A 21,738-nucleotide genomic window follows, 5' to 3' on the forward strand; every position below is an offset into this window, starting at 1 on the left:
ATATTAATTTTCAATATATTATATGTTATATTTTACATCAAACTTAATATTTATTTTGTCAAAAATGTCAAACTATTATTTTGTAGCGTTTTTTATAATATTTATATTTATTAAATAAATTATAATTTATAATTTGGATATCCAAAAACCGATCCAAATTAAACCGCATAATATTGGATCGGATTGGATCGGATTTTTTTTATTTGTCATCCAAAACCGAACCAAACCGCAAATGAATTTATTTTTGGATCGGATGAGTTTTTGGCTCAAAACCGATCCAAACCGAACCGCGAGCACCCCTAGTTATAATTTATCTCCAACCTGGACATTACAAAAAGTGTTAGTTGACTAACGAATAGCCACATGTCAGCACCATGATGGATTTTAAACAAAAATATTTATTAATAAAGATTTTTTATTTATATTAAAAATCAGAAAATAAAAACCCTACCGCTCAATCATTTTCTTTCTTCTGTAGATTATTGCAAAAACCGAACGCACCGAAAAATCCAAAGTAGATAGAAGACCTTCAGCAACGTAGTATATGAAGAGTCTTCTTCATTGGCAAAGGACTGACTATAGTGATTTGATATATCTGCAAAACGAGAATGATGTACGAGGAAGATCGTATCGGGATACGGTGCTGGGGGGGAAAATGGAATGGTGAGGGCCAGAGTCGAGGTTTTGAGGAGATCGCTGGGGAAGAATTGCGATTGTCCTGCCATTGTGCTATCTAAGGTGAGAATCTATAGACATTTCTTGTAACATAATCGATCAATTTGGTCCGGTGGTATTGACTTGGGACTTGGGAGTGTACTCATCCTCAAGGTCTCATGTTCGATTCTCTCTGGTGCCAATTTGGTGGTGGGGGGCTACTCTAACTTTACGGTGTGTTGTTGCTTCAGGGCAATGACCTAGCATTCACAATATAATGTATTTGATCTAGGTCATAGAGATTGGATTAAGTTTTACATTGGCCGTTGTTTGCCTAACACAACCCTCTCCTTTTATCCGGGCTTCGGACCAGCTATGCATAGCAAGGCTAGCATAGGCTGGATTGTGTGACATATCATGTATACTGCCATAAAATTTTACTTGCCCACTTTTCCAAACTTTAATGATACATCATTGTTCCAAAGTGAAGCGACAAACTCAAAGCCCATGAGTAAAGAAATTCCAAAGGGATTTTTCGAACTTCAAGTAGCTTTCCAATGCAAATAAGTGACCTACTTACTGTGACTGAACCTCATACTTGAATTAGACATTTCTGACCTTCTATGACCGAACCTGATCCTTGCATTACACATTTTGTGTGCTAAAATATTCCCTTGAACACAGGCTATATTTTGTACTTTTATCATTATATGTTTACAATCACATGTTTTGATTAATGTTGATCTCTGATTAGCAATTAACACCAAATACTGACCTTTTTTAATTTTTAATCGTCTTAGTTTCATATGTCAAAAAATTGAATATTCCAAGTGGCGTGGTGGGTGCCTGCCGTCTTGATTTAGCATATGAACATTTCAAGGTACGGTTGACTTTTTCAAATTGCAATTTGAGATGTAGTTGTGCTGGTTTGAGTTAGTGCATTTACGGGTTATATATGATCCATTATTTATTTGGTCGTTTAGAAAGACGTAGTGACGCATATACATGCAGATGGTTGTTCCAGAGAATGAAATTGAATATGTTAATATTCTATTCTTACTTGATTTATTTTTTGTTTGATTTATAATGTTGCTCACTACATACCATGCAGGAAAAGCCTCATTTGTTCCAAACGAGAAGCAGGTATTATTTCTCTTTCATTGTTGCACATATTTTAATTTTATTTGACATTTTGACTACAATCTTTACCTATTATAAATATTTTACCTTCAGGTCAAGGCAGCTAATAAACTTCTGAAGACAATCCCTCACAATAGTGTTGGGAAAAAGGTCGATGGATATAGCAATAGCAACTACAAATGGAATTAAACGGTACGTATTGCTCATCTAACTTGGTTTTGTGTGAATTGGTGCTGTCGTCATAGAACTTGCTTACAAGTTGTTTATTCGAAATGTAATATCAGTAAAATGATTATTGTATATCTTGAAATCTCATTTAGAGCAGTAACTCAACAGGGATATCCCTTCTCATGTTTCTTTTACACATATAAGAATATAATTGCCATAGACTAGCCTCCTTTTTTTTGCCATTGATTCTTCTTTGGTTTTCTTAGTTCTACAGTACTTTTAGCAGTTTTTTACAAATATTGATTTTTGATATGCTATTATGATTTGAACTTATTTTGATTAATTATCCCATTATGTTTACTTGAAACTCGAAAGAGAAAAATGCTGATTATTATTATTTCAAGGATGACCAATTTGTTTTCTCCAATTTCCAAAATAGCAAATATTCCATTAAATTGAAGATCATCAATCAATTAGTCCTTTTGTCAATCAATTTTGATGAATCTGGATTACAAAATAAAAAGATCAGTTGAAACCATAAACAAATTTATGAAAATATACTCCATTTGAGCATGTCATTGACAACATCGATTTGGCATTTATGTCCCTTTTAGACGATGAAAGATTTAAATTGGATGACAGGCTTCAATTTGAGGGACTATTTTTCCATTTCGTAAATTTGAATGATAAATTGCCAGACCCACAATATCATGCAATAAAATGGTGATTCACTCTTATTATTTCTGATGATTTTAAAGGACGGGCTCAAATACTATTACGTGGACTAATCTTAATAGTTGATAATAAAAAAATGAAAATAAAATCTTCTCCCAAAAATGACTGATCATGGTGAAGTGTAGTGAAGAGAAAATGAAAGAAAGAATGAAATATTTTATCCTAAAATAGTGTTATTTATGTATTTACAACATTTGCGTCAAATGAGCAAATGTAGTATTTTTTACCAAAGCAACAGAATATTTATGCCGACATTATTGCTTTGGTTTGAATAGGTATACTCCCTACTTCTTTGATAAAAATATGCTTGATAACATTCTTGAAGAAGCTGTTGATCAACAATTCCATACATTAATCCAACCTCGGCAAATTCTGCTGCGGCGAGATGTGGTTGATGACAACTTGGCGGCAGAAGTGGTTGAGGAAATTGCAGATAGTTTATGGGAGCCTCCAGAGGTATGACTAATTTTTTGAACATTTTATTTTATTGATTAATGAAAGTACATGGTTGTGGAAGAAATTTTCAATGTAGTGACTAGTGAGTAACAATCTGACATGGAATACAGTTTTCAATTTGAGCATTTCAATGTATCGCCTAATTTGGTAATTGTTTGACATTCAAGTAAATGATGATGATGATGATGTTTGTTATAGAAAACAATGTTGTCAAGATCAAGATTGAACCTAGGGGGGGTTGCAACATCATAAAATATATTAAGATCCTTATTAAAAGTTATACTAATATATATATAACCTAGAGGAAAATGAGTGTTATATTTTGATTTCAGAATCCTAATCTCAGTCATTTACTTTGATCTAATGGCTGAGAATGACTTCTCTTACTCACATAAAATAGCTATTCTCACTAGATATGCCCCCATTAAAAGTAATTAACTAATAAATGATAACATTATTCAAACAAATTTAAATCTGAAGTATCGGAACCAAAACATCCCAAGTCAAAAAAAAAAAACCATAACATAAGAGACAAAGACAAAAATCTAACTACAGTAATAACCACTACCATAGCATTTAGCAGCCACTACTCACTACAAACAGGCCGACCTTCAGTCCCGTTACCACCTTGCTCGTACACAACCTGCCTCCCCCAAAACTTTCCTGGTGCCAACCTTCAAAACAATGAAGAATTTTTTTTGGTTAGAAAACAAGTTATTTTAATCATAAAGTCCTATCATTAAGTCAAGTTTCTGACAACCACAGTTGTCGGCCTATGGTTATGCACAACCCATTCATATTCGTAGCAAAAGAAAACAATGCACTGCATAAATTGAAATGTCATTCGTCCTCCCCATAATTATAGAATCTAAGGAAAAACGTAAACATTGTAGAGAAGAATAAGGGATTACCTCCTCGGAAACGCTTGTGCATTATCGTCATTAGCATGGTTGGCTGTTCCAGGACTGCTGCCTTCCCCGTGCTTGCATTTGAGCTTCCGATTATTTGCTGACGAACTTGCTGACGAACTTCAAAATAATGAAGAAAAAAATATTTGTAAGAAAACATGTTATTATAATTTTAAAGTCCTGTCATAAGTCCATCTAGTTTCTGACAACCACAGTTGTCGACATATGCTTATACAGAACTCATTCATATTCATAGCAAACACAAAACAAATACATAAATTGAAATATGTCATTCAACCTCACTCATAATTACCGAATCTAAGAAAATTATAAACCTTGTACAGAAAAATAAGTGATTACCTCTTCTCGGAAGCTTTCATAGTATCCTCTTCCGAAGCATTGGCAGACCTATCATCATGCTTGCGTTTGAGCATCCGATGCTTTTCCGATCCTTTTCTGATGTAAGAAAACATGCTATTATAATTTTTAGTTATATAGCCCTGTCATGAAGTCCAGTTTCTGACAACCGCAGTCGTCCATGTATGATTATAGACAACACATTCATATTCATAGCAAACACAACACAAATACATAATTGAAAATATATCATTCATCATCACTCATAATTACCGTATCTAAAGAAAAATGTAAATATTGTACAAGAGAATAAGGGATTACCTCTTCTCAAAATCTTCAACAAGATCAGCAGCACAAACTAAATTTTCTCGAGGCTCCCAAGTGTTATCTGTCTCATCCCATCCGAACCTTGAACGATAAATAAACAAAGAAATAAAATATTATTAAATATATCACATTGGCCCTTTCCCCTTCAGTTTTATCACAATCTAGCCCTACAACAAGAACAAAAACGAAAGGGGCACTCACCATTTGACCAAATACTCCACCTTACCCTGTAAAATTGCCACCAACAAAAAGAAAAGTTAGGCATAAGAAACAATTGGACAGAAAAATCATTATCATACTCCAAGACATATAAGATATAAAAAATAAAAATAAAAACGCTGGATTTAAAAAAGAAGAGAAGGAGAAACATCACCTTGCGGACCCTCTTTTGACGAATAGATTCGGCTTCATAAAAGCCATCATTGAGAGATGGAAAATTGATGGCCGGAACACGTTTCGGAGCTTCCGAGGTTACCTTTCCAAACATCTTGCGACGAGAGAGAAAGCGAAGAAAGATCAGTATGCAGCTTTGATGAACGTTCCGTGGTTCGGAAAAGAATTTAGTGATTCAAATTGTGGCTAGGGTTTGATTAAAACCTCATTGAAGTATAGATTAAGTAATGGGATCTGTTACTTGACTTGTGAAGCCCTGTGCTCGAAGCAAAATCAGATTACTTGCACAAAGAAAGTGACCAAAGATATATTAAAAACTTAGAAAGAAGTTATATTCTTTGTTGTTTTTAACTAGTGGAATTTTCACTCTGCCTATTCTTAGTCCAGTGGTTTCTTGGTGATGTTTATTATATCTATATAAGTATGATCTCATATACAAGTTAATGGAAAAAGGCGCAGAACGTTGGAAATGGGATAATCAATCTTTCTATCTTACGCAAGTTCCGCTTTTTGTTTAACATGGTTTTTGTTTTTTTCTTTTTGAAATTGAATTTACAGCTGTGTATGACGTTATTATTATTTTTACAGTTGTGTATGACGTTATTATTAGTTTTGTTTAATAGAATATATATATTATGCAGAGATGTTATATTCGTCTTTTAAGGAAAAACATTATAGATCCTTTTGACATAAGGATGTTAAAATTAATTCTGAACAATTCAAAGTGCAATTCATTGACATCCCTCATATTTTTAATAAAACAGTGCAGAGCGATGGATTTTAGATAGATTCATTTATAACTCAGATTCATATACCTGGTCATAAACAGATGCAACTTTTTGTATTTGTGTTTCTCTCGCAAAGAATACGACAATGATGTTATTCTAACATTTCCGCTGTGTCTACGCAATTTCATTTCCCCTTTACATTGTTGTGACTATAGAGGCAAAGTTGGAAACAAGTAAAAGAAATAAGGCTATTTTCCAAATATTTCACAGTATTCACGTTCATTCATATTTGACTGCAAGGGTGGGAAAGATAATAGTGGAACATTAATGACCATTAATTAATTATTATACACTTCAATATTCGTCTCAAAAACATAACATCATACACAACTGTAAACTTCAATTTCAAAAAGGAAAAAAAAAACCCACGTTAAACAAATACCAAAGCAACAAGGGCATTAACTTGTGGCTAATGCTACGGTGGACCACCTTCACAAGTGGTCCACCGTGGACAAGTGATCTACTGAATACGAATTTTACAAAATTTACTGTTAGATTGAAAGTTTATATCATAAGATTACGGTATTTAATAAACCGTTAATCTTGATGGGTCTCAATAACATATCAAATGATTTTCAATTTTCCTAAATTTTTCTATGGATGATCTATATGATATAAACTTTCAATCCAACGGTGGATTTTGTAAAATTCGTATTCGTTATGTTATTCATGACTGGTCCACCATGGACCACTTGATGAAGTGGTCCATATTAGAATTTACCATTAACTTGTATATGAGATCATACTTATATAGATATAATAAACATCACCAAGAAACCACCGGACTAAAAATAGGCATAGTGAAAATTCCACTAGTTAAAAACAACAAAGAATATACCTTCTTTCTAAGTTTTTAATCCACTTTCTTTGTGCAAGCAATCTGATTTTGCTTCGAGCACATGGCTTCACAAGTCAAGTAACGGATCCCATTACTTAATCTATACTTCAATGAGGTTTTAATCAAAACCCTAGCCACAATTTGAATCCTTAAATTCTTTTCCGAACCACATAACGTTCATCAAAGCTGCATACTGATCTTTCTTCGCTTTCTCTCTCGTCATATCTTCTCTTGTCGCATGATGTTCCGAAAGATAACCTCGGAAGCTCCGAAAGGTGTTCTAGCCGTTAATTTTCCATCTCTCAGTGATGGCTTTTATGAAGCCGAATCTATTCGTCAAAGGAGGGTATGCAGGGTCATGTTTCTGCTTCTTTTCATTTTCATTCCAGGGTTTTTATTTTTTATATCTTATATGTCTTGGAGTATAATAATGATTTTTCTGTCCAATTGTTTCTTATGCCTGACTTTTATTTTTGTTGGTGGCAATTTTACAGGGTAAGGTGGAGTATTTGGTCAAATAGTGAGTGGAGTGCCCCTTTTGTTATTGTTGTAGGGCTAGATTGTGATAAAACTGAAGGGTTGTAGGGCTATATAGTGTAAATAGGTATAGGATTTTTTGTAGTACTTTTCCTATTTAAAAAGAGATCATATTTTCAATTGTTCCATTTAGTTTAAATATTAAGTGCAAGTATTTTTTTTTTTATTGTTCCATTTATTTTAAATATGAACATAAGTTTTTTTTAATAGCTACTAAATATGAAAAAAAAAACTATAAAGAAGAACATTAAAGCAAAGTTAAAAGTGAAGTATTATAACCAAAACATCCAAAACAAGTCATAATTAGTCAGATACATAACATACGTTCCACATTCAACTAAAATATTAACCATCAGAATAACATTCAGCAGCCTCACTATCACCAGCCACTGCCATCCATCCCCACTATCAACTTTCACAGAAGCCATTTCCAATGAATTTGAATGCAGATCAAGCAATGGCAGCACAGCAAAGCGGTGAGGGTAGATTTGAAGATATGAGATGAGCAAAGAGGATTGAAACTCGAGAGTGGTGGGGTAAGATGTGTGAAGGTTAAGAGATGAGTAGAGAGGGTCAAGAGATTCAAGTGGAGGGAGATAGGTGTTGTTTTTGGGAGTTTTAGGACGGGTTTAGGGGATCCCCCGTCCCTGGCTCGGAAAGGCCCATTTTTGGGATTGCAAGAGATCTCACGTTCTTTACGATCTTGTTCGTGTTTCACTATGATCTTACCAATTTGCGATTTCACATGTGATTCAAGTCATACAAGGGGGGGCATGATTGATAACAATGGATAAAGCATAGCCTGGGATACCTACTAATACTATATCTTATTATTGAATATAAACAAGTTGTGTACGTATCATTAATACCCATATTTATTTCTCTTGGAAAATTGTTAAGTTTCTTGTTCATTTTTCCTAACAGGTTCAAGAAGTGCTCGATGAAATGGGCCATCCTAGTATACCATTTAGTTATTTCGAAAGCTGCGGAACTCGAGTTCCATTATAATGTTGACAAAGCACTCTTGGGTAATAGGTGGTTGCGGAAAGCGACAAGCATACAACCGAAGTTTCCATATATGGTTGACTCCTTTTAAAGAAGGTATATTCTTTGTTGTTTTTAACTTGTGGAATTTTTGCTCTGCCTATTCTTAGTCCAGTGGTTTCTTGGTGATGTTTATTATATCTATAAGTATAAAAGAACAAATAGTGGCAATTGGTTTCCAAGAAAAAAAATTGTTATACTAATCTTGATTACTCTTTTTGAACGGCAAAATATATTAAATGAGATGAGAAAAGTACGAGTAATAGACCCATAACTGAGAAAAGTACAATGGGGTACTCTAGCCACCCAAAAAAGACTAGGATTAAAAACAAAGGTGAGGATTTGTAGTCGACACATAAAACCAAACCGCCTCCTCTGATTTCTAGATACAAACCACTTCCAAGAGATAAGCCTAATAGCCTCAACTATTTCGTCAACCTCCGCCGGTTTAGAATACAAAATTACTTCATTCCTAGCTTCCCAAATTTTCAAAAGTTGAATGCCAAATGAGAGATAATCCTTTCCGAGACTTTGAACCAGAAGTAGAAGAGATGAAGCTGCATCTACAAAACAGACGGTCTTCAACTTCCACCACTCCCGGACACCAAAGGCAATCGGAGTCAGGACCGATGCTCAGGACATTCCTGTCGTTCAAGTCACCATGGATTGGTAGGCGGTGAAGAAAGAGTTGCCAAGAAAAAGTTTTAACCTTTGAGGTCGCCAAGGAATTCCAATTATCTTTTAAAACTCTCCGAAAATCCTCACTTAAAAGACAAGGTTGAAGGAGTAAATCGCTAAGAGCCTTGTATACAGATTTGACGGAAAAGTAACCGCCGGTTCCAAAGTACACTTCCACCAATCACTATCATATTTAATTACGTTAATAAACAAATTACTTTAATACTTGTATTTCATATTTTATTACGTTACCTTAATCTAGCATCAAAATTCCTTGTAGTGTGATTAGTTAGGTCCGGGTTCATTTTAGACGCGTTAATTAGGGAAACTAGGACCTGTGTATTCTCTTTGAGATCAATATATGTTTTTGTTCTTATTGTGCATTACACATGTCAATGATTTTCTGGCTATGCCTCTTTTCAATCTGTCTCATAGTATTAGACTTTAAAGTGGCAACCCAAACGATGCCTACCTGGTGTGCTCGTGATTGTTTTTTATCCCCAATCAACCGTGTTCTCAAGTACTTGCATTTTTATACAGTTTACCCCTGGCGACCTTTCTGGTAGGTGAGTCCATCACTAGACTCTTAGTCACCCGTATGAGACAGAGCCCAAAAGGTTCTTTTCAATGAGCCCTTATCAGTGTGCCCCACATCATTGTTATTGTTTCATGTAGTAGGCCATTCGGCTGCCTTTGCATCTTGCAGATATCCTGTCTGATCTTCCTATTTTTTCTGTTGTTCTGATTTGGCTGTCTGCTCCTTTCATGTCCCGCGTTAACATTTGCAAGCCATTCACGTGCTTTATGGTGGTTTTGATCTCCAGTCTTTGTTATTTAACTTGAAGCCTAGTTGTCAATAATCATTCAAATGCTCTCTATGACTCTAAAGTGTGAGACCCTTGTTTTCAATAGTTATACGTCATTTCTCTACTTACAAATCAGATGAAGTAACTATGACACCGTCGTTTCTATTGTCGAAGTCTAGTCTAGGTTGGAAAAGCTTAATTCTCGAAGGAAGAAACGTGTACCCAAATGAATTACCCAAATTTTCATTTTTAAAAAGTTGGTACGTAGTTTGCACTCACCCATGAGTATCAAGAGTACCAGGTACGGTTATGACTTGAATTTTGGAGTATCCATACTTCAAAGCTTTATATATTGTTCCTATCGGCCTGCTTTCGTCACCATGGCTAGGAACAATATTGTAATTGATGAGACACTTTTTGTGGTCAAATTGGAAACGATATGACTAACTGAAACGAAGGCCACTCAAATGGGACATTACCTCTCTGCACTGGAGTCAAAACTCGGTCCAAGTACTTGGCGTAATGCTGGGAAATATGGATGGTGGAGCAGCTAAGTTGGCTTCTGTTGGACCAAAAACAGAAGATGCACATGGACTAGCTAAGTGCCGCCGGCCTGCACTTATAGGCCCAACTCTTCCATTTGACACCTAAAGATTGATATTTTCTCTCCCCACCCCCCACGTTTCTTTTATACCCCCCTTAAATCCCAGTTTGCCCTTCGAAAATGACCACTTTTTTGGTTAGCAAATTCGGGTTTTACGAATCGAAAAAATTAAAACTTCGGTTTTTAAAAACCACTCGCTTTATCCTTCGAGTTTTACGAATCGAAGTATGTTTATATAGAAAGCAACCTCACATTCTTCATCACTTTCAATACTTCATCCCCACACTACCAAAAGAGATCCCAAAATCCAATCCGTTTTTCACTCAAATCGCTGCTTAAAATCAAGTTTGGAACGTTTGCTAAGGGTTGGAAGGCGATTTGAAGCACAATATTAAGGTAATCTTCCGTTTAATTTCTTTTATTTTCAACTGTCATACATGCTAGGTTGGTAGGTTTCTGACACAAAATCGTTCGATTTATAGAAATCGAAGGAATCCTTCGGTTAATACGAATCGAAATGACTGGAACTTTTGGTTTTGTGTTGGTTTAAACGTGTTTGCTTGCCAAGCCTAACCGAAGGATTCTTTCGGTTGATACTAACCGAAATAACTGGAACTTTAATTTTTGCAATGTAAAATTATTTGCCTTGACTGTCTGTTTTGCTTGCATTGCCTTAGCTGTTATGGATTATAGAATGTGCTACCAATTTTATATGTATTAAGTATTATATGTGGCTAATTATGCGTTTATCCCTCTTATATTATGTAGTTATGGCGGGCAAACGAGAGCTTGTGCTAGGTATCTGTGCCCCGGGAATTGTTGAGGTTCCGCCTGATAAACCTCCATCTAGACCTGTTGCATATGAGATTGATACATCAGATCATTTTTACACTGAAATGGCAACCCCTGACCGAGATGAGTTGATTAGATGGGCTCGGGAGATTGCCTTAAAGCTAAAGTTTGCAATTGTAATTGGCAAATCCGACAACGGCAGCGATAAGAGGAAGCAATATTTCAGGTTGGATTGCGAGCGGGGAGGCCGGTACGTGTCAACAAATAAGAAGTTAAAATCTGATCAAACCGGCACGAGGAAATGCGGCTGTCCATTTCGACTCCGTGGTTATTGTCATGCCGATAAAACATGGCATTTGATCGTTGTAAATGGCAAACATAACCACGAGTTGGACAAGGCAGTTGAAGGCCATCTCATTGTCGGTCGTCTCAAACCGGAAGAAAGGCAATGTATGGAGGAAATGTCAAGGAATTTGGTTCCGCCTAAGAATATAATGTCCACATTGAAAGATAGGGATCCAAACAACAAGACAACGGCAAAGCAACTCTACAATTTAAGTCATCGATTAAAACTTAACACTCAATACAATCTTAACATGGAAAAATATCTTCACACTCAATACAATCTTATAAACTATGATAAATTCAAACTATAATTCAATCAACATTTAATCCTAACACCTATGGTTAACATTATTCATATGGAAGCATATTGAATTTTACTTACACATTTTGTCAAACACTTAGTGTACACCATAATACCATCTAATTGCATACACAAATTAAACCTAATATCACATGCATTCATGTTAACATCTAACTAAACTAACAACTAACCATTAATCAACAATTCAAACATAGAATTTTGAGATAGAAAATTACTCAGGGAGGGAAAAAAACGTAGAAAAGAGTGAATGTGATAAGAAAAACATGGAATGAGAAAAGAGTGAATGTAAATGCATGGAACTTACTTGATTAAGAATGGTTTGAGATAGGATGTTGAAGTTTTCCACAAAATCGCTCTCAAGAAGAAGAAGGAGTGGTGTTGTTGGTGTTTAGAAGAAAAAACGTAACTGAGAGGTTATGAAATGCTTCTGTTTCTATATCAGTTAACTTCGGTTGACAAAACTCGAAGTTAAACGCGATCGATTTCTATTAACCGAATTTTTTTAAAGTTCGATTCGTATAACCCGAAACACCGTGCAGGGGCAAAAACGTAAGTAAGGGGGGTATAAAAGAAACGTGGGGGGCCTAAAGAGAAAATATCCTAAAGATTTCCAGGGGGACATCCCATTTAGGCCTTTATTGTTATATGAGTCTCGCTAAACAGTGCTCTAGGGACACTCTTTAAGCATTCCATTTAAAGAAATAATTTATTTAAAAAGTGAAACATTTTAATTTCCAATGCGTTGACTTCACACATTTCCATAAAATCTTAACAAAAACTTACTATTTAAGATAATTAAAGAGTGCCCCTGGGGCAGGTTGTCAGGATCAGAGTTTTTACCTTAACTCGTTTTGCATAGGTAAACTCGACAAGTAAACTCGAATAGTAAAATAGTACGAGTTTACCTAAAATTAAAATAATATTAAAATTATTATGTATATGACATATATACTAATATAATACTATAAAAATGTCAATATTTCTAAATATTAACTTAATTATAAAGCCAAAATATACCAAATAACCATATAAACAGCATATGTCCATAAACATGCATCAAAATACATAATTATCCCAACAAAATCATATAATTGAACATCCAAATCTATTCAAAATAAGAAGATTCATAAGTTTCTAAGTTAATTATAGGAAAATGTTAACTTATGCCCTTAAGGGCACATGTTAAGAAGATAAATGTGGAAAACATTTATTTAACTTGTGGTGTATTCAATTATCTAAACATTAAATTCTTTGTATCATTAAATGCTATATTTCTATTTTTAGGTAGCTTAACATGTGCCCTTAGGGCACAAGTTAACATGACCCTTACTTTTGGTTAAGTAGTCTAGTGGCTAGAGTCTCGCATATTTAAATGTGAAGAAATGTGGAATCGAGGTTCGAACACCGGCCACTCCAATAATGTCCCCGGTAGCTACCATTTGAGCTACACTTATGAAAAAAAAGAAAACACTTTTTCAAAGCTAAAACGTGTAGAATGTGTACTTCAATTAATTTAATCTTTGGTTCTAATATTAAGGATCCTTTATCATCTAGAGAAGAATTTGATCATGTAGGAGAATATAATTAAGGGTCATGTTAATTTAGTATGTCTTCAATCTTTTATTATGTCATTTCATATTTATAAGTTAGTTCAACCGCTAATTTCATACTTATAAGCTAGTTCAACCGTTAATTTTACCAAAAATTATAAATTCAATCGACTAGTTTATTCACAATAAGCTAAAAGCTAGCTTATAAGCTATCCGCTATAAGCTAACTTATCAGTTATTTTTTACCAAATAGAGCCAAACTGATGCGTAATTAATGAGATTCTATTTTATTTTATTTTTGTTTTTACCACCAGTATCTGGCCCATTGTACTGCTTAAATCGGTTCGGGGATCAGTTCTAGAGTCAAGTGGCATCGAGTAATAATTAATGAGATTCTTGATTTTCTTTGAAAGTTTGTATATTAAATATTGACTTCCTATAAAAGTTTTTTAATTAATTAAATAGAAACAAATAAATAAATCACTTTTTTTTAAAAAAAAATAAATTTTATTCCATAAATAAATAAATAACTGAATAGTCAATACAATAAAAATAATGAATTTTTTTCATAAACATATACTGTAATTTAGTTACTAAATTCACACAATATATGTGTTGAAATATTTTAGGGGGTTTGAATTCCAACCCCTTCCTAATAACTATTAAGTGGACTACCCTTATAAACACTTTTTTTTTATAGCAATGGTAAACAACTTTAATCCTATTATTTAATATGATATCTGAATTTAATTATTTATTTTATAAATTCATTAAATTATAGTAAATTAAAAAAGGAAATATTTTTTTGGTAAATTATGAGCCTAAAAGCATCAATTTTATTTTTGGTAAATTAACAAAGAAAAACAAATTTGGAAGATGCAACAAAAAAGGAAATTATTCCAAATTTGTTTTCCTTTATTAATTTACCAAAAATAAAATTGATGCTTTTAGGCTTATAATTTACCAAAAAATTATTTTCTTTTTTATTTTCTATAATTTAATGAATTTATAAAATAAATAATTAAATTCAGATATCATATTAAATAATAGGATTAAAGTTGTTTTCCATTCTTATAAAAAAGGTGTTTATAATGTACCAAAAAAAAAAAAAAAAAGGTGTTTATAAGTGTAATCCAATTAATAGTTATTATTAGGAATGAGTCGGAATTCAAACCCCTAAAATATTTCAACATGTATATTGTTTGAATTTAGTAACTAAATTACGGTATATGTTTATGAAAAAAATTCATTATTTTTATTGTATTAACTATTCAGTGATTTATTTATTTATGGAATAAAATTTATTTATTTTTTAAAAAAAGTGATTTATTTATTTGTTTCTATTTAATTAATTAAAAAACTTTTATAGGAAGTCAATATTTAATATACAAACTTTCAAAGGAAATCAAGAATCTCATTAATTATTACTCGATGCCACTTGACTCTAGAACTGATCCCCGAACCGGTTTAAACGGTACAGTGGGCCGGATACTAGTGGTAAAAACAAAAATAAAATAGAATCTCATTAATTACGCATCAATTTGATTAGGACAAAATAAAAATTATGAAATCTATTATTTCAAAAAATTGATGAAAATAAATAAATTATTTTCATTAATTTTTTTTCATGCATGTATATAATAAAAAAAAATTACAATTGCAAAGTTATTTTTGGTTACAATTCTTTGAATAATTCATGCATTTAATATTTTATATATATAAACAAATTCGTTTTTCACATAAAATATTTCTTATTTCAATTTATTATATGTATTTATATATTTTTAAAAATTCACTAATTACTATAAATTAGTAAATTTAATTATTTTTTCAATTAAATAAAAGAATAGTTTTTTTTTTTTTTTTTTTTACATTTTGAGGTTCTGAACCAAAGTGACTACTCCCTCCGTTCGTAATTATAGGAACCTTTTACAAAAAAAGTTTGCATTGTCTCTAAATATATGACCCTTTACAATTTTATACATGCAATTATTACTCTTTTTTCAAATATATCTCTCGTTAATACCACTAACTTGCATTTGAATATGAAAAAATAACATTGAATACATTAAATATAAAGGGCAAATTAGTAAAAGTTTCACAGAAGTCAAACAAAATTATTACTCCAACAATTTTTCTTAATACTCGTGTTTTTTTGTAGGAGTTCCTATATTTAGGATGGAGGGAGTAGTAGACAACATTGTGAGTTTGCACTAATCCTCTATCTCTTATATATAAATACATGGAGATATCATATTAAACCCGTGTAACATTTAAGTCTTGTTGTCGCATCAATTTTACTTTTTATGTTTATTTGATTATTAATGTATTTAATTCATATTATGGATAGATTCATTAATAAATTTGTTGCGCTCCACCATTAAATAGCTTGCTTTGGTCGCTCCTTGCTGTCTATCTATTCTTTTCTCTCTTTCGTTCCATCTATCTGTCTCTCTCTATATCAACTAAATTTTTTTGTTTTACTCGAAAAGTTAGGTTTTTTGTTCCTTTAATTTGGTTTTCTCTCTCGAGTACCCATTCAATTTAATTAGGTAAAAACAAAATCACTAAACACATTTTTCTTCAGTTGAAAAAATACACACACAGTGTGATTGTGATTCTGCTTAGATTTCAGTTCTCGTCACCCCAAAAAATTAATGTTTTTTGTTTCTCCCATGGATAATAATGATTGGGATCTATTTGCCATTGTGCGTAGCTGCAAAGCAAGCGCCTCTACTCCTCATGACACCATTTCTGAAAATCCATCTCCACCTCCAACCCCAACCACTACCAACACCACCACCACCACAAATAACACTATATCCCATCAAAGGGCCACACCATCTTATTTTGATAATCGTACTTCTGCCAATCGAAATAGCTCGATCTCTTTTGCCTCCCCCACCATCCCGATCCCTACCTCCACTATCCCAACAATTATTACCAATACCACAACTTCCCCCACCACAACTATCCCCAGCCTCAACACCACCATCATCCCAACAACAATCACCACCACCACCCCCACAACATTCACTACCACCGCCCTCACTTCCACTATTTGTACCCTGACAACCAGCATTGCTACCCCGGCTACAACCACTATTCCAACAATAATTACCAATCCCAACACCTTTATTCCAATCCCAACAATTACCCCCATCTACACTACCACAACCGTCACTTCCTCTAACCTCACAACCACCCCTGCTACAACCATTATCCCAACAATCATTACAAATACTACATCTTCCCCCACTGCAATTATCCCCGCATTCTCCACCGCCACCATCCCCAAAAAAATCACCTCCACCACCAATACCATCACTAACACTAACACTAGCTTCCATAACTTGAATCGAAGTTCTACCTTTTTCAATATCCCAACATTCATTGAACAACAACTGATGCAACCAAATGAGTTGACTGAGCTAGAAAAATTGACAACCACCAGATCTATCCCCACTACCACCATTATCCCAACAATTTTTAACAACACAACATCTTCCCCAACCACTATTGTCTCCACCCTTTCCATGACCTCAATCCCAACGTACATCACTACCATCAGTAACACTAATAATAGTGTTCATAACTTGAAAGAAAGTTCTACTTTTTCTTATTTCCCTACACTCATCAAACAACAAAATGAGTTGATTGAGCTAGAAAAGTTGAAACACAACTTCAATCCCAACACCACTATTTCAATCCCCACAAACACTTTCAGCACCTTCAATATCATTAATCCAAATACCACAAACACCACGATTGCCCCCATCTACACTACAAATACCTTCACTACCCCCACCCTCACATCAACTATTTGCACCCATACAACCAAAACTACTCACCCCACTATGAATAACACTAATATTAGTGTTCAAGGAACCAACCAATATCCTACCATTTCTAATTTTACAATACCCATTAAACAACAAATTCAACCAAACAACAACAATCAAGTGTTTTTTCCCAAACATCTTACCCACATTGAAATGACAAATCTTCATTTTGATCGTACATACAATCAGCCATCAGTTCCACAACAACTCCCAAGAGAGAGCAATCAACTACCTCTAGTACCCCAAATTAATTCTCAGGTTTTATCAAGTACACATCCACAAGAACCACAACACAACTCAAGAAAAAGGTAAAGTTTGGATTCCTATTAGGCAATATACTTTAATCATTATTTTGTCTTATTATATTGAAAATAATGGTAATAATTTTACATAACAACTCCTTGTAACCTAAAATCATTTTACCTTTTATTTTTTACAGAAAAAATAATAATCAAATGGGGTTGGAGGGCCATGTGATTGAAGAGAAGGTCAAAGAAGATTCATGGACATGGATAAAATACGGACAAAAACCCATTAACGGGTCTCCACATCCAAGGTTTTTACACATTCAAAACTTTAACTTTCACAATTTTTTCTTTCCTTTCATATTTTAAAAAATAATTTGGTTAGGTATATGAAATCACACACTCACACCTAGGATTTTAGATAGTGCATAGGCATTGAATTCCTTGATATTTCGTAGAATTGTGGTTAAATTCGACATATGTGGCCGAACCACGGTTGCATTTGATTTTATTAAAAAAAAATTAAAAACTGTTACTTAATACCGCAACTAATTTTAGTCCTCATTTTTTGAAACTAAAATTGAATATTTTTTTACATAATGCATGGACCAATTCTAACATGAACAAATTTTGTTGGGGCTCAAATAAAATAAGACCAAAAGAAAGAAAAAAAAAAGGTATATTTGTAAAGAAAACAAAAAAAATATATATTTACAACGACTTGAAAGAAGAAAACAATTATATGTTTGTATGGATCAAAAATATATTATTTAAACCTTACTTTTTTCAATGTAACATTTAATTAGTATTAAGTGCATCACTCCTAAGCCTGTTTCTTTCAAATTTTATATATATATGAATCACTCATTGGGTGATTTTAGCTATTAAAATGTAATAATTTAGAGATGATTTATTTACAAGGAAGTCAATCAATGTTTTTGTAGGAGCTACTACAAATGTAATAGTTTCAGCGATTGTCCGGCAAGAAAAATGGTACAAAAAAGCAAAACCAAAAACAACACTTATGTTGTGACGTATAAGAGTGATCACAACCATATAAAACCAGCAGGTAATCTAAACTCGATGATTGGGACCTCCCTGAACAAGTCATCAGAGACTAGATTACCCGCTACAAGAGAACCTGGATCATCTCCAAATGTTGGAAACTTCCATTTGCCTAACGTGGCGGTGCTGCAGTTTGATCAACCAGAGAGCAGCAATGTTAGCAACTTCAGATCACCTAATGTGATGATGTTGCAGTTTGATCAGTTGGAGAGCAATAATGGTCAAATTTTTGCAGATGAATCAGATAAAAAAATTACTGGAAGCTTAGATGATGATGATGATGATGATGATGATGATGATGCCATTTTGCTAGAAAAAATGAAAACTATATTGGAGAATTTCTTAGTAGATTTCAAGCACATTATGGCGCTTATTCCCTTAGATTGATATAAACCAAAGATCTTTCTCAATTTGATCCGATTAAGTTTTGAATCGCCCTCCAAATAATATATGATTCAATGGTTTTTTCAATCGGTGCACAATATTTCACTAAATAAATATTATTAAATTGGTCACTTTTCGTTTTACCGATTAATTTTTAATATTGATCTTATTATTGACAAAGTGAGCAATTAATAATCTTTATTGGGAACAAAATTGTACCCATGCAAAACCATTTAAAAATCATATTTATTACACAAACATGGGTTTTTATTTTTGTTCTTATATTTAAGTGTGATTTTTTGTTGGTTATATTTTGTGTCACATGAATGGTGTAGACATTTGATTGAAAAGTTAATTATGAATTTTTTTAGATGAACTAAAACTATTCAAATAATATTAATGATTCTCGAAAGACGTGCATTTATATCATTGATTTATTGCAAAATTATAATAATTGACAACATCATTTTTTTTGGTAGAGTGGACAACACTATTTCTTTTGGGAAATGAAGACGATCTTTACTCCCAACGAATACCTATTTTATACCACACACTCGTAAATATATTCCAAAAAAGGAATTATGAATGAATTTAAAATTGATCAAGATAAGTATCATTGTATCAAGTAATTATTTTTGAAAAACATAATGTTGGGAGATACAAGAGGCAAAAAGTAAGTCATACAATCGAGAGAGATGCTTCCATGGATCTCTAATTGCACTCCCATCAAATTGATCCTCCCTTAAACTAGTTAGAACCATATTTTTAATGTCAAAGGCAACGAGATTCGTCGGTTGGAAACCTAAATTTTTTTTCCCTGCATCAGTTCTTCGACAATAGTCACCCATTGTACACTTGGGTGGGTTTTCATCTTCCATAAAGTCTTCTTCGAACTGTGATTCTTCGTTTGATGATAAACTACCTTGTGCTTCGGTTATCGCTCTTTGCTAATCGTGCTAACTAGACTGCTTTTCTACAACTTACATCAAATACTATTATATAAACAATTTTTTTTTGTTTTCACCACCAGTTTAATCTGGTTCGAGGGTCAATTCTGACATCAAGTAGTTCCAGCCCCCTCCCGATTGCAGTTGCGGGGGATCGAACTGTGATCCTCCCTACCAAGTTCAGCGCCAATCACCACTGAATCAACTAACGATTGGTTATATAAACATAAATTAACTCTCTCTTAAAAGGATAGATTTGTAAAGACATCATTTATTATTAATAAATGACCAAATGCATCGAAGAACCTATAAGTTTCGAATTTGTAATAGTTAGATCCTTTAATTTTTTTTCGGTAACAAATAGTTCTTTCATGTTTCTAACTTGTTGCACCATTCCCCTTTCAGTTACATTCATTACAAAAATTTGTTGTATCGTTACCTTTCCAATTACCTTGTTCATTGTTGCACCGTGGCCTTTAACGTTCACTACCACCACAGTGAATATTTTGAAGAAAAAAAGGCACATATGTTGGAGGAAATTAAAAGGAAGGGTAACACTGCAACAAGTTTTTGTTTAACGCAACACTGCAACGAGTTAGAGACTTAAAGACCTACTTATTACATAAAAAAAACATAAGACCTAACTTTAAAAATATGAGACTTAAACGACTTTTGGATGAATTTAGCCTTAATAAATTTATTAATACTACCATTTTTTTTTAATTTTCCGTCATTAGCGACAGGTAGTAAATATTAATATAGATATAGATTTAGTAAAAGAAATATATATAAAAATTATCCGAAACCTAATGCAATTCAAACAAGATTTCATATCTTATACTTATAAAAAAAAAAGGTTCTGCTAACATGTGTCCTAAGGGCACATTTTAAGGTGGATTTAATTAAATAATATCTCATTTAATTTATTTCAAAAATAGCAATAATCAACTTTATTAATTAAAAGATATGGTTCACTATATTTATTAATAAAGTGTAATCTAACACCATCTAAATTCATTTTCTCTAAATTTTTATATGTTTCTCTCTCTTGATCAATGTTGTAAATTACACTTTAATCAACTTTATTAATTAAAAGATATGGTTCACTATATTTATTTCAAAAATAGCAATAATCAACTTTATTAATTAAAAGATATGGTTCACTATATTTATTACCCATTTAAAAAAATTGCATAGGCAAAATATGATACTTGCCAAATAGTTGATGTATGATTAGGCGCTTGGTCAATTTTTTTTTTGCTACAAAGCTTTTTTTTTGTCAAACCTTTTTTTTAAAGTTGAAAAAAACATTAAATTAAATTATAGTAAGTATTGTAAAATTCTAAAACATATTAGTAATTCAAAAGCTAAAACAGTACTAACAAATCGTTACCATTACAATATAATACTATAATACTTGATCTTGTTCACCGAAAAAAAAACAAAAAATACAAGTTATCATAAATCAAGTATTACCAAGAGTACTATAAGTCTGATTGTTAACAAACCAAAAAAAATTGGATGCATATAATTATGGTCGTATTACCATCCGTGTGATCATAAATCAAATTTGGCAGCTTATCATATTTTGTCTTTCCAATTCTTTAATGGTAATAAATATAGTGGACTATATCTTTTAATTAATAAAGTTGATTATTACTATTTTTAAAGTAAATTAAATGAGATATTAGTTAATTAAATACATCTTAAAATGTGTCCTTGGGGCACATGTTAGCATTTGCCAAAAAAAAATCATATCTTATAGAAAAACAAAATCTCCTAATATTTTGTTTTGTCAATATTGATACAAAGT

The 21,738-nt window shown here is 32.8% G+C and overlaps 1 protein-coding gene across 2 annotated transcripts; it reads left to right on the top strand.

Moving 5' to 3' along the window:
* Window positions 1-445: 445 nt before the first annotated feature.
* Window positions 446-18,996, top strand: LOC123906185 (cell wall protein DAN4-like). 2 transcript variants are annotated; one of them, XM_045956039.1, is made up of 9 exons: window positions 446-738; window positions 1,455-1,534; window positions 1,766-1,797; window positions 1,888-1,986; window positions 2,973-3,153; window positions 8,226-8,402; window positions 15,604-17,592; window positions 17,724-17,840; window positions 18,474-18,996. In XM_045956039.1, exons 7-9 carry the CDS (start codon window positions 16,100-16,102, stop codon window positions 18,979-18,981), a joined length of 2,118 nt encoding a protein of 705 aa, XP_045811995.1. In that variant the 5' UTR covers window positions 446-738; window positions 1,455-1,534; window positions 1,766-1,797; window positions 1,888-1,986; window positions 2,973-3,153; window positions 8,226-8,402; window positions 15,604-16,099; the 3' UTR covers window positions 18,982-18,996. The 2 variants fall into 2 exon arrangements, 1 of the variants encoding a protein (XP_045811995.1); XR_006808789.1 differs by lacking the exons at window positions 15,604-17,592; window positions 17,724-17,840; window positions 18,474-18,996 and adding an exon at window positions 11,202-12,334 and having other exon boundaries at window positions 8,226-10,829.
* The last annotated feature ends 2,742 nt before the right edge of the window (window positions 18,997-21,738 follow it).

The sequence above is a fragment of the Trifolium pratense genome, linkage group LG2, assembly GCF_020283565.1.
Source record: "Trifolium pratense cultivar HEN17-A07 linkage group LG2, ARS_RC_1.1, whole genome shotgun sequence".
NCBI lineage: Eukaryota > Viridiplantae > Streptophyta > Magnoliopsida > Fabales > Fabaceae > Trifolium > Trifolium pratense.

What these genes read in the sequence shown, in the direction of transcription:
- LOC123906185 (XM_045956039.1), top strand. Translation starts at nt 16,100, where the DNA reads ATGTTTTTTGTTTCTCCCATGGATAATAATGATTGGGATCTATTTGCC. An exon ending in CAACACAACTCAAGAAAAAG is followed by an intron (nt 17,593 to 17,723) that starts GTAAAGTTTGGA and finishes TATTTTTTACAG; the next exon opens with AAAAAATAATAATCAAATGG. An exon ending in AACGGGTCTCCACATCCAAG is followed by an intron (nt 17,841 to 18,473) that starts GTTTTTACACAT and finishes ATGTTTTTGTAG; the next exon opens with GAGCTACTACAAATGTAATA.